At 37.7% G+C, this 13,087-nt stretch overlaps 2 protein-coding genes across 5 annotated transcripts in view; one reads left to right on the top strand and one right to left on the bottom strand.

Annotated features, from left to right (window-relative positions):
* Nucleotides 1-3,059, bottom strand: part of osbpl9 (oxysterol binding protein-like 9) — a 30,240-nt gene extending 27,181 nt beyond the window's left edge. For both annotated transcript variants that reach the window (XM_046870571.1, XM_046870572.1), the window contains exons 1-2: nucleotides 2,911-3,059; nucleotides 434-484 (exon numbers count right to left, since the gene is read on the bottom strand). In XM_046870571.1, the coding sequence (XP_046726527.1) occupies nucleotides 434-484; nucleotides 2,911-3,021 (162 nt within the window). In that variant the 5' untranslated portion in view covers nucleotides 3,022-3,059. The remainder of the gene's footprint in view (nucleotides 1-433; nucleotides 485-2,910) is intronic.
* si:ch211-198n5.11 (methylcrotonoyl-coenzyme A carboxylase 2) lies at nucleotides 2,957-9,837 on the top strand. Of its 3 annotated transcripts, XM_046870578.1 has the most exons (14): nucleotides 3,439-3,522; nucleotides 3,610-3,712; nucleotides 3,780-4,073; nucleotides 4,527-4,723; nucleotides 5,161-5,339; nucleotides 5,432-5,512; nucleotides 5,609-5,787; nucleotides 6,461-6,653; nucleotides 6,744-6,835; nucleotides 7,265-7,421; nucleotides 8,177-8,299; nucleotides 8,412-8,536; nucleotides 8,792-8,873; nucleotides 9,201-9,837. In XM_046870578.1, the coding sequence occupies exons 3-14, from the start codon at nucleotides 3,916-3,918 to the stop codon at nucleotides 9,285-9,287; spliced, it is 1,653 nt and encodes a 550-aa protein (XP_046726534.1). In that variant the 5' UTR covers nucleotides 3,439-3,522; nucleotides 3,610-3,712; nucleotides 3,780-3,915; the 3' UTR covers nucleotides 9,288-9,837. The 3 variants fall into 3 exon arrangements, with proteins under 3 accessions (XP_046726535.1, XP_046726533.1, XP_046726534.1); XM_046870579.1 differs by lacking the exons at nucleotides 3,439-3,522; nucleotides 3,610-3,712 and adding an exon at nucleotides 2,957-3,093; XM_046870577.1 differs by lacking the exon at nucleotides 3,610-3,712 and having other exon boundaries at nucleotides 3,400-3,522.
* Nucleotides 9,838-13,087: the final 3,250 nt, after the last annotated feature.

Below are 13,087 nucleotides of genomic sequence, written 5' to 3'. Positions count from 1 at the left end.
AATGTAATGTCTGATTTGGTGTCTGATTTTTTTGTGAATTTTACATAAATTGTGTCCCAAATATGCCACCTGGTGTTCAAGAATCATTAAATCACTACAGGTTTAGAAAATATTTCTTTACTTCTCAATAAACTTGGTGATTTTTTTTAAATCTTTCAATGATAAAAAAAAATCTGATGAGTCAGGAAAATGCAAGAACATGCATTGTCAAAAAACAAACAAACAAACAGACAAACAAAAAGTTAAAAAAATGTAAAAAGAAAGCACATTTAAACCAAAGTATGATGGTAAATGTGGGTTGGCAGATACAAATCTGATGAGTCAGGAAATTGCAAGAACATTCATTGTCAAAACAAAGAAAGAAAATTTTTTAATAAAAATAAATAAATAAACCATGTTTAAACCAAAGTATGAGTAAAAGCTGACTGCTTACCCGGAGCCTGACGCACCCTCTTCTAGAGCCACGCATCATCTTGTCTTTTGACTATGGAATAAAACCAGAGACAAAAGATTTATTTTTTGTGTGTTAAGCCTAGGTTGTAACTAAAACACTTTGTCTTTATCAAATGCACAAATATACAAATGCTGAAAACCCCTTAAATTCACTGCTAATAATGATCTCTGTGAAGCTTTAAAGAGACTGAAATATTCCCAAAAGTGTGAGCATCATGTCAAGTGCAATTCCATGTACTTAAAAATACGATCAATCCATCATATTTTTTAGTTTTATCTGTCCTGCAGGGGTTATTATGCTGTCTTCAAAATACATGTAGTGTAGCAGACCACTGAAATAAGATTACCTTCAAATTTCCAGTCACCACATTATCCACAGTGTTCTGCATCTGACAGTTTTTCTTTGCAATTTAAAGAGACAGCTGAAAAAAATGTCTCTGTCCCACCTCATTCGAATTTGCAGCATGCTACTCCTTTTCTTCAATGATCATATATTGTATGCTATATTATCAGCAGTTGTTTTATGTGATTTATGATATGAATGCACACTACACATAGATTACAAAATTGCTGCTTCGTTTATGCTGTGAGCCATTTTATTTGTGTGATTTGGGACCAGTTAAAGAAAAGTTTACTGCAAATCAATACATTTTACTTATCCCCTTTTCCCAATACTGAAATGTTTCAATCCTAATAGGAGTGGATTCATTCAGGGTGATTTAATCATATTCACATATGAACATCTATGGTAATACTTTTGGCATTAGGTGGTGCTGCTAACAATCATCCTCAAAACAACAACTGAGATTGAGTAATGTCCAATGAAGGGACATGGTGTACTGACACACTACCCAAACTTTATGCTGATTTTCTTTTGTCATCCATGACATTTATTGGTACATCTACTTACACGATCCACTTCATTAGTAGAAAGGGACCACCTGTCTGACTAGAAGAAGAACCTCAACCTTTTAGGAAGTTGGGGTCAGATTGAAGCCTTTAGTTTTACTCATGGGACCAAAAGTGGCAACTTGGTGTCGTGGGACTTGAACCCCTGACGCTGTTAGCAGCAACCCAGAACCTAAAGCACCTAGTTACCACTTCCCATGAGCCTACTGTCTTTCGAGCCAGATTAACATGGCCATTTAAGCACCTACAGTCCTCTGCTCTACTTACTAAGCAACTGAAAGCACTATTGAGCTTGTGGGCAATCCTGAGCTCAGCACTGACACTGATTTGACACATGCGTCCTATTGGGTGTCACGCTGGAACGGATGTATCAAGAGCAGAATAGTGTTGCTCACCGCAGTGTCACTGTTAGGTTCAATCCACAAACCTGATCAGACAGGGATGAAGGGCTTTCTGATAACGATCAGAAACAGTGCATGGGACAGCTGCCACCTCTATCTGTACACTTACAAACGGATTAACAAACTAGATGATAGCATTCTGTGATCACCACTGAAAAAAGGTCATCCACTAAAATAATTGCTAGACAGTCAAGGTGAAAAGATGGCCTCTTTCTGTCATTAATGGAGCTGAACTATATGGCATAGCAACAGATACATGTTCTATTGTACTGCCTAGTGTGTGTGTGTGTGCTCCATCCTCCAACAGCTGAGTGCATTAAACAATACAGTAGGATTGATTTGGATTGTGTTTACAAGTGCGTTATCTTTTCATCGACTATTCTACATTTTATCTACCTAACCCTGAAGGACTTTGCCAGGAAAGGTGAATCAGAAATCCAGCACTGCTTGCTTACAGACAGCAGAAATATTCAGTCTGATGGAAAATTATACACCACGTACAGTTAAAAACCCTTCTAAGCACCTGTTCTGCAAAATAAACAAGTGACGGTGCACTCCACCAACATTTGCAAGTTATGTCGTTTGATATCTCGAACAGCAGTGCAAACAGATAAGATCCCAGACAAAAGGCAGCACTGGACCTGCGTCCAGCGAGCAAGACTACACCACTTTTTTTCATAACTAGACAGCAGTATTAGCCTGCAACTTAACCTTAAGCTATAATCTCAATGTTAGATTCTGTCTTGCACCAAAATCTTCATTTAGTTTTGAACGTGAACTGTTTGAAGACTGAAATTATACATTCTTTGTCTTTCGGTCAGTCCAGACAAAAAGTGTCACATGACGCTGAGACCACCACCCTGACATTCTTCTAACTAATCGTATCGAGCCTGAACATATTAAATGCGTTGTAGCCTTGGTGAAATTCTAGGGCACAGCGTCGCTCTTTTCGGGTAATCATTGGCTAACCTGCCCCCTAGTAAAGCCCAGGATTGGTCTCTTCCCTTTGTCACTCAAAAAACCCCGCCCAAAACCAGCTGAGATTCTTAACTCAAGTACTCGTTCCGTTCTCGGTTTGTACCCCTCCCTTAGACAAAAAAAATGACAATCCTGACTACTGTAACGCGGTTTCTGGGATCCTACTTACAGTGTAGTACGACAGAAGCCCCGCGTTATAGTCCAAAACAAACCAGCGATACTGCCAGCCCTTCATCAGATTAGTCCATTTGCTCAGCGGCCCCTCCATGATGGACGCCATCTTTGCACTTAAACCAACCAGAGGTTGAGGGGGAGGAGCAAAATCGAGAGGTGTTACGTCACGCTCTAAAAGGTGTGTCATGCGTTTATACAACCACTGTACATACTCAGAGTATTACAGCAGAATTAAAGACAAATTCTTATTCAGCAAACTGATTTACGTGTCCTGACCGAAATGAACACTTTTTGTCGTATACCTTTTTGAAAAAATTCGAATGAAAACAAAATAAACATTTGTTCTAAAAAACATTTCTGTACACCCAATTGTTTTGGCAATCACTAAGTTTTAGCTGAGTTCGTGACACTCAATTACCTCTCATGTGATAGAGGAGTTGTCAAACAAGTTTACACTGCTCTCTGTTGGTCATGCACTAAAATTCCGTTTATGACTTTGGACTGGAACGTTCCGTCTGGTGTTTTGTTTCCTTCCGGACATGTTTGAATGTGTCACGGCGCAAAATAAACTTTAGACTCTTTCAACAATGTATCGTTGTATGTTAAGGTAAGACAGTAAATTGCAACTGATCGGTTATATTTGTACGTGTATGACGCGTAATCAAACATGTCCGAGTCTCTTTTTTTTTTGCAGAACCTAAATGACCTTTGACACACTTGCATGAATCAAATGGCAGTTCAGTATAAGGGTTATTTGATTACCGATTGCTGTAACCTTTAGCAAATCCGGATGACAGGTCAGAACAAAGGCAGAAAATCTACCAAAAGATGTTGTGCAGTAAATAACTGTTTTTTTTTTTCCAGGTTATTAAATGGAAGGATATGCTTCACGAATCAATTATGCACCCAAAGTTTGTCAAGGACTGCAGAAAAGAAAAGTTTTCAATGCCAGTGCACTCGTTTCAGCTCACTGCAATACCTAGAACACAATCCACAGCTTATGTACACACACCAGGCAGTGTTATACCGGTGTATAAGCTCAAGTACACGCAGAAGGAGGTTGCCCAGTGCCTTTCCAGTAGTAGATGGTGCATGTCAGCTTATTCACAGACATGTATTTGAAGCAAATTTGCAGAACAGCAAGGAATGCCAGCAAAGGTATAATGTCATTTTTTCTATCTATCTATCTATCTATCTATCTATCTATCTATCTATCTATCTATCTATCTATCTATCTATCTATCTGTGTGTTTGTTTTATATCTTTTTTTATGAGAAAATGTGCTAAATATCACTATGTACTCTATAAGTGCGATAACTCATAAATTTTGGGTGTCAACTAATAGCACATAAAAAACATGAGTGATTTATCACTCATTTTACGCAACATAGTCACTAGTGTAACTATAGATTTATTAAATGTGTCATACAGTAAAAACAGTAAGTTTTAAAACTGACCCTTATATATTCATGATTTTTCTTGCAAATTATATATAACATTTTAGACTTATTTTATCAATGCAAGATAGGTCCCAGTGATCACAGAGTTTCAGGGATTTTAAATTTATTATTTCATATTAAAGACCTAATATCTTAAGATATTTTTGTTTAGGTATCTAGAGCTAAAGGAGAAAGTGTTAAAGGCAGGTGGGGAAAAAGCTGTTGCCCGACATACGCAGAGAAACAAGAAGGTTCTTGTCAGGGAAAGACTGCACATGCTGTTGGATGATGATGATTATCTAGAGCTGTCATTCTTTGCTGGAATGGGTTTACCCTATGGGGACATCCCATCAGCTGGCTGTATCACAGGTATTTTGCTGAAACACAGAGTCTGAGTATTTATTTCAACCACAATTGTTCAATCTTTCTTTTAAGCATATTCTGTAATGCTAGCTGACTATGATTCATGTTTCAAAATAAATCTGAGCTTTAGTTTTTCCAACCTGAAAGCCAGTACCAATGTCTATTTTTCATGAACCTGGTGAACACTAGCAGCTGCAGTGCCATCCAAAATTCTGGATGCCCTTCATGAAAATGCACAAAGATTAATAAATAAAAAGAATAACATATGCAATAGATGATGCATATAATTCAATGGTTTATTGCACATTCAAAAAGTAGTGTTAAAAATGTTTTTAGTAGAGGAACCTAGAAATTACATGTAATTATATAATCTGCATCTATTTACTGTACTTATTTCCCCTCCCCTTTCTCTCAGTATATACTGTGGTTTGTGCTTATAACAGGTATTGGGAAAATAAATGGGCTATGGTGTGTGTTTACTGCTAATGATGCCACAGTGAAAGGGGGCACAGCTTACCCTATTACAGTAAAGAAACAGCTTCGGGCCCAGGAAGTGGCTATGCAGAATCGGCTCCCCAGTATTTACTTGGTTGACAGTGGGGGGGCATTTTTACCACTTCAGGTAGGATGCATGGTAAAAAAACTCAAAGCTTTTTTTTCCACAATATAACAACACTGTGGTTGCAATAACAGTTCTTAAAACTCTGTACACAGTCAGATATTTTTCCTGATAAAAAGCATGGTGGCCGTGTTTTTTACAATGAAGCTATAATGTCAGCAATGAAGATTCCGCAGGTATGACCTTGTTTTGTATTTAGGTGTATAACCATCACAATATATTCAATTTGCTTATGGTGATAGCCTGGCATCATTGTGTTTTTGTGCCTACAGGTGGCAGTAGTGTGTGGCTCATGCACTGCTGGTGGAGCCTACGTCCCCACTATGGCTGAGGAGGCGATCATTGTGCACAGAATAGGGACAATATTTTTAGCTGGTCCTCCTCTAGTTAAAGCTGCAACAGGGGAAGAAGTGACACCTGAGCAACTTGGAGGTGCCAAGCTGCACTCAGAGTGAGTGAATTACTTCAATAAAGTGTTCAGTTAGTTATGGGTCTGGTTAGGTTAATGTAGGGTTTTAGTCTGTATGGTTAACCTTAAGCATGTGGCAAAATTCATTATCATAATTCTTCAATAAATAATCAGTACTTCTTTATCAATAAATCAGTAATAATCAGTAGTAACTTATACAGGAGTTCTTTAAGGCAGATTTCTTAAAAAGTATGTATGTATTTATTTTGTGTGTGTGTGTGTGTGTGTGTGTGTGTGTGTGTGTGTGTGTGTGTAATACAAGAATTTTAATATCTGGAATATTATGTAATTATTTTTTTTACTGACTTTCAATTACACTATTTTATATTTGTAACATATGTAATACAGCTCTTCATCTTGTTTGAATAAAATCTTAGATATTTTCAAGTTATTGTTTACATTTTTTTGTAATTACTTTTTCAACTTTAATTTTATCATTGTAAGTTATTAAAATGTATAGAGGTATTGATATGAATTAGGTGTATAACGTTTATTACTGTACTAATCATTTATAACAACTTCAGTAATAGAAAAGTAGAAATGTCAGGTATAGAGCCTAGGTGGTTTTCTTATATTTTAATATGTGGTGTATTAGGATTTTTAATTTAATTGTCAATGCACAGAAACGATAATGTTATATATATATATTTGCCAGGGTGAGTGGCTGCGTTGATCATTTTGCTGCTGTAGAGAGTGAGGCATATGAGTGTACTAGGAACATCATCTCCACTCTAAACTTTGAACTCCCAGAGGAGGACAACACTGAGATTGAGGAGCCCCTGTATAATGCTGAGGACCTTATGGGCCTTGCACCAAGGAGCTACAATTTCAGCATGGATGTCAAACTGGTGAGATTTGCACGTAACCAAATGCACATCAACACTTCATGTAAAAGGTGTGGCACTAAAACATATGTCTGTTTGTCTCTACATGTTCAGATTGTTAGTCGGCTGACTGACGGCAGTCGGTTCCAGGAGTTTAAGTCTAACTATGGTACCACTCTAGTGACTGGATTTGCGAAAATTGAAGGGTAGGATTTTTTTTTACATTAAGTATTATCTGCTAAAGCAAGAAGCTGCTGTATCTTGTAAATTGACACTTTTTTTTGCACAAGTATATAAAACCTTTTTTCACACATTGGTGGACTTTTCACACACATTGCAAAATTTGCACACTTATTTTGTACTTTGGTACACACAGTTCATTGGTTTTGGTTTTGTATTCTGCTCTGCGTACACATGTACATTGTACTCTACTCTGCATACATTTATTTGTGGTTTTATTTATTTAAATTTTTTGTGGCATTCCTTGTGGACAGCAAATTAAAAATGTAATTGTACTGTGCATATGACAATAAACTAACAATAACAAAATTATCTATCAGTGAAGTCCAGATGTGGTGGAGAAAATGCTTACAGTAAATACTACCAACACAGTGGTATTATTCCTGTTTTAACAGTCATTTGGTTGGCATTGTAGCCAATAATGGTAAGATGACATATGAAGCCTGTCTGAAAGGAAGCCATTTTGTCCAGCTGTGTGAGCATAGAGATATCCCTCTCATCTTCCTTCAGAACACAGCCCCAGAGCCTTTGCACACTCTCTCCAAAGAGAAGGTACAGTCGCACTGCCAATGTATAAAATTCATATTATGAATTACACGTGAAATTCAGCATCACGTTGTTGAGATAAAACATTGTGACACAGTGAACTGCTGCAGTTTTTCTGAATCAGTTGCCAGTGAATATCTGAAGAGCCAATTAAATGTAATAAAATATCTCTAATAGGTTTATAATGTATTATAATCGCTTCTGTAATAGTAACATTTCATTTTGTATGATCAGTATGTATGTATACTGTTTTGTACACCAATACACACGAAACACATGCACAAAAGTTTAATTCAGTTTAATATTTGTAGCATAGTGTGACTTAGACATATTGTATGTCAATGTACACCATATTGTCAATAGTTTGTGAACACCTGACCATCTCATACAATATGCGCTTTTGCTTTTGCACCCTTTTCCAGATTCACTATTTTGAGAAAGCCTGTAGGCTTTAGAGGATGTGCCAATTCAGATATAAGAGCATTAGTGAGGTCAGGCACATACTTCCACATCAACGTCGGCAAAGCATGTCTTTATAAACATGTGCAGAGGGACAATGATAAGCTGGAACAGATTTTGGTGTTTCTTAGTTTCAGTGAAAGGAAATTTCATGCTATAGCATACATAGCATTCTGTGCATCCAACATTTAGGCATACATTAGGGTCTGACACTCAGTTGTTCACATATTCTTGGTTTTATAATGTGTTTTATTAATTTACTAAGGCCTTTCTTAAGCTTATTTAATGTACCTGTCTCTCAGGCAGAGACCAACACCAACGTACTTAAAGCTCAGGGATCCATGATGTCTGCTGTGGCGTGTGCATCTACTCCTAAGATCACAGTAGTCATTGGAGGCTGCCATGGTGGTGACAGCTTTGCCATGGTCAGCAACACAAAATGGAGACATAGTGTTTTAAGTCTGTTACATTCTGTGGAATTTTTTTTTTTAACATTAAAGAAAAAACTCAATTTCTTTATCTTCTTCTTTATTTTAGTGCGGAAGGGCTTTTGATCCAAATTTCCTGTTTCTGTGGCCCAATGCTAGAGTGTCAATTTTAGCTCCAGGCCATGCTGGTAGTTTGGTGCAGGATGAAGAGGAGGCCTTGCACATTAATGAGCAGTAAGAGGCACCTGTACACTTCCTCACATTTTAGCTAAACATTAAGAAAATTTAAAAAAAATGCAATAAACCAGATTAAATGTTCAATAAATTATAAGTATAATATAGTTTCTCTATTAACTCTAAAATATTGTTGCAAATGTTTACATTTTGGTGCTTTTTTTCAGAAGTTCTGGAACTTTCCCAGTTCCTAGTATTAACTAGTAGTAACACAAAAAGATTATTAAGTGATTATTGATTTTTTTTCTATGTGAGGTTGAAAGAAGAGAGCTCAGCATTCTTTTCATCAGGCAGGCTATGGGACGATGGTGTGATTCTTCCGCAAGACACAAGGAAGGTAAAACACAAAAAACTTTCTATTGGTGTTCCAGTTCATCCTTAGGATGTTTAATAGTGATGGTGTCAGTTTGACCACTCAGGTTTTTTTTACACAACCTTTTTCACACAACGTTTTTAAGGGCCTCAGTTTGTCATGCTATTAAATGTTCCAGGAAATTGTAAATTGTAAATAAAGACATTCAATGCAGTTGCATCCTCCCTACTTTATGGCCACAGTCTGGAGAAGAACCACATTTGGGTGTAATGTTCTGGTGTGGAAAAAACTTAATAGACATTTATATTATTTCTTTTTTATTTTAGACTTTAAATATGTTTTTCTTATTAGGTGCTGGGCAAATGTTTAAAAATCATCAAGCAACAGGAGTACCAGCTGTCTCAAGAAAAGGCTAACCACATACCTCTTCGAATGTAACATCTCTAAACAAAGCATTTCACTGAAAATGTTTGGGCTACTTGTAGTCATGAGGACTTCCCTTTGTAAAACAGCAAGGCAGGATCCATTTTCTTGATGTTTTTTTACACCTAGAAAAAAAAACATATTTCTACTTACAGATTGATTTTTTTGTTCCTGAAGTGCTCCAAAAAAAGTTCCACCTGCACCAGGATCATTATGTTAGCTACTCTTTTAAAACCAACAATATGAGACATTTTACACGTATTTTCCATTTACATTTTCAGAGAAAATTATGACTGGTCTCAGTTATTCATTTGCAGGTGGATCATATCCATTAGGGGTATTATTTTTGAATGTTTAATCCATGATAATGGACCCATCATTATAATCACATTAATTTTAATTCTTTATTGATTTCCATCTAAACTATGGTCATCTGTGCTGAAATGTACAATGTTTATTTATGTTGTGTGTATATTGTATATGCATCTTTATTTTCACTTTACAGTATCTGTAGTTCAGAACAGTGTATTCATAACAAGTAAAAATCACCTGCAGGCAAACTTTACTATCTGTTCTGTTTGAGAGTCTGTTTTTTTTGCAGAGACTTCATTGCTAGCTTTTTATTGTCTCAGAAAATAAGCTTCATTAAGGTCAAGGTCAACAAATCCAATGCTAAGGACCAGCTTTTATGTATGGAATGTATAAATGGATAAGAAGGAAAAGTCAGTGGGACCCCTGAAAATCTTGCTCTGCAATCTCAGAAAACATGTTTTTTCTTATAAGTTTGTTAATGGTTAGCTTCCTAAACAAAATGCTTTACATGCTCCTAAAGGAACATTTTAAGGGTTTTATATACAATCCTTAATGGTTGCCACAAATAGAATAATTAGACGTGTATGCATTTTGAAATGTCAAACACTGAAGGTGTTATTTGGGTGCTATAATATATATTATTTTTGATTACTTTTTCTGTAAATTAATAATATAAAAGTTTCTTCTGTGAAAGAAGTACAGGAGATTGATGTTTATTTTACCCTGGTTTTAATGAAATTATGTTGACTTGAACCAAAGTTGTCTGTAATAGATTTGATAGTAGTGATGAAAACATTTTTAAAAGCTATTTGGATTTTAGATTTTGATTTTTTTTAATGCACTTCAAACGATTTTTTCAATTTAGTGATTACATGCAACAAATTCAGTTTTTAAAGTTGACTAGAGTATCTAGACACATTTAACTAATAATTCATGACTTCCTGTTTACCTGTGGTATGAATATGAAGTGACAAAGAGACCTATTTCTCTTATCCGCTCTTCAACATGGGAGAGACAAGAGAACACCCTATTTAAGTGAGGCAGATGTGTGTTTACCTTTATAAGTCAGGCAATGGCTACAGAAAATAGCCATTTGACTAAACTTGCCCATATCTACAATCAGAGGAATCACAAAGTAGTTTAAAACAACTGGAACAGTGACCAACCAGGCTGGACGAGGACCCAATTTTATCTTTTCACCATGCACAGTGAGGAGGAGGGTAAGAGAAGTAAAAATAATCTCCACAGCTCATTGTTAGAGAACTTCATCAAAGAGGTCACAAAGTTTCCATAACAACCATCAGATGCTATCTACATGCCAATATGCTGTTTAGGATTCATGCAAGGGAAAAGCCTTTTCTCACCTACAATTTTCTTACCATTTTCAATACAATACAATGGAAGTTTTGCCAAAGTAGTTATAATAAGTAGTATATTTTAATGTAAGTAAAATGTTAGGTGGAGTGATTTGACAGAACAACTTCTTCTTTCGACTTTTGGATCATCTGTCTCCATACCATGCTGTCCTCTACATCTGCCTCTTTCACACCAACTACCTGCATGTCTTCCCCCACCACATCCATGAACCTCCTCCTTGGCCTTCCTCTTTTCCTCCTACCTGGTGGCTCCATCCTCAGCATTCTTCTACCAATATAACTCATGTCCCTCCTCTGCACATGTCCAAACCATCTCAATCATGCCTCCCTCACCTTGTCACCAAAGAATCCTGCATGGGCTGTCCCTCTAATAAACTCATTTCTAATCCTGTCCATCCTTGTCACTCCCAACGAAAACCTTAACAACTTCAGTTCTGCTACCTCCAGCTCCGCCTCCTGTCTTTTACTCAATGCCACTGTCTCTAATCCATACAAAATCGCAGGTCTCACCACAGTCCTAAAAACTTTCCCTTTCATTCTTGCAGATACCCTACTATCCCAAATCACTCCTGTCACTCTTCTCCACCCTGCCTGCACTCTTTTCTTTACTTCTCTAACACACTCCTCCACCTTCTCCACCTCTTCTCCCTGTAACCACACCACTCCACTTCCCTCCCTCTCATTACGCACATGTACTCTGTCTTACTCCTACTGACTTTCATTCCCCTTCTCTCCAGCGCATATCTCCACCTCTCCAGGCTCTTCTCAACCTGCTCACTACTCTCACCACAAATCACAATATCATCCGCAAACATCATAGTCAGGGGAGACCCTGTCTAACCTCGTCCGTCAACCTGTCCATCACCACTGCAAACAGGAAAGGGCTCAGGGCTGATCCTTGATGCAGTCCAACCTTCACCCTGAACCAGTCTGTCGTTCCTAATGCACACTTCACTGCTGTCACACTGTTCTTATACATGTCCTGCACCACCCTTTACATACTTCTCTGACACACCTGACGTCCTCATACAATACCACAACTACTCTCTCTAAATCCACAAATACACAATGCAATTCCTTCTATCCTTCTCCTTACTTCTCCATCAACATTCTCAAAGCAAATAAGGCATCTGTGGTGCTCTTCTTTGGCATTAAACCATACTGTTGCTCACAGATGGTCACCTCTTCTCTCAGCCTGGCTTCCATTACTCTTTCCCATAACTTCATGGTGTGACTGATCAACTTAATTCCCCTGTAGTTACTGCAGGTCTGCACATCTCCCTTATGCTTAAAGATCGGTACCAGCACACTCCTTCTTCATTCCTCAGGCATCCTCTCACCTTCCAAAATCCTGTTAAACAATCTTGTTAAAAACTCCACTGCCATCTCACCTAAACAATTTCATGCTTCTACAGGTATGTCATCTAGTCTAACCGACTTTCCACTCTTCATCCTCTTAATCGCTGCTCTCACTTCCTCCTTACTAATCCTATCCACATCCTGCTTCACTAACTCCACATCATCCAACCTTCTCTCTCTCTGATTTTCCTCATTCATCAGCTGCTCAAAATACTCCCTCCACCTTCTCAACACACTTTCCTCACTAGTCAACACATTTCCATTTTCAGTCCTCACTCTCCTCCTCTTCTTCTTCGCCTCCAAAACCATCCTACAGACCACCATCCGATGCTGTCTAGCTACACTGTCCCCCCCCAACACCTGGTGTACCTAGGAAAGAACGATTGGTGATTGGGCAAACTTTAATGGGCATGTAGGTGAAGGGAACAGAGGTGATGAGTAGGTGATGGGTAGGAATGGCTTTAAGGAGAGGAATGTGGAAGGGCAGATGGTGGTAGATTTTGCTAAAAAATATGGAAATGGCAGTGGTGAATACGTATTTTAAGAAGAAGGATGATCATAGGGTGACCTATAAGAGTGGAGGAAGGTGCACACAGGTGGATATGCAGGAGATGCAACCTGAAGGAGATTGGACTATGTTCTATGCAGGAGATGCAACCTGAAGGAGATTGGATTCACAGAATCCAATCTCCTTCAGGTTGCATCTCCTGCATAGAACATAGTCCACCTGTATGCACCTTCCTTCACTCAAATCTACCACCATCTGCC

Source organism: Silurus meridionalis, chromosome 17 (assembly GCF_014805685.1).
Source record: "Silurus meridionalis isolate SWU-2019-XX chromosome 17, ASM1480568v1, whole genome shotgun sequence".
NCBI classification, from domain to species: domain Eukaryota; kingdom Metazoa; phylum Chordata; class Actinopteri; order Siluriformes; family Siluridae; genus Silurus; species Silurus meridionalis.
This window is presented reverse-complemented; position numbering and strand designations above follow the sequence as displayed.

Bases quoted from the DNA above. Each gene is read 5' to 3' on its own strand.
- si:ch211-198n5.11 (XM_046870577.1), top strand. From the start codon at position 3,503: ATGTATCGTTGTATGTTAAG. The intron at 5,788-6,460 runs GTGAGTGAATTA...TATATTTGCCAG, and splicing joins GGTGCCAAGCTGCACTCAGA to GGTGAGTGGCTGCGTTGATC. The intron at 6,836-7,264 runs GTAGGATTTTTT...CTGTTTTAACAG, and splicing joins GGATTTGCGAAAATTGAAGG to TCATTTGGTTGGCATTGTAG.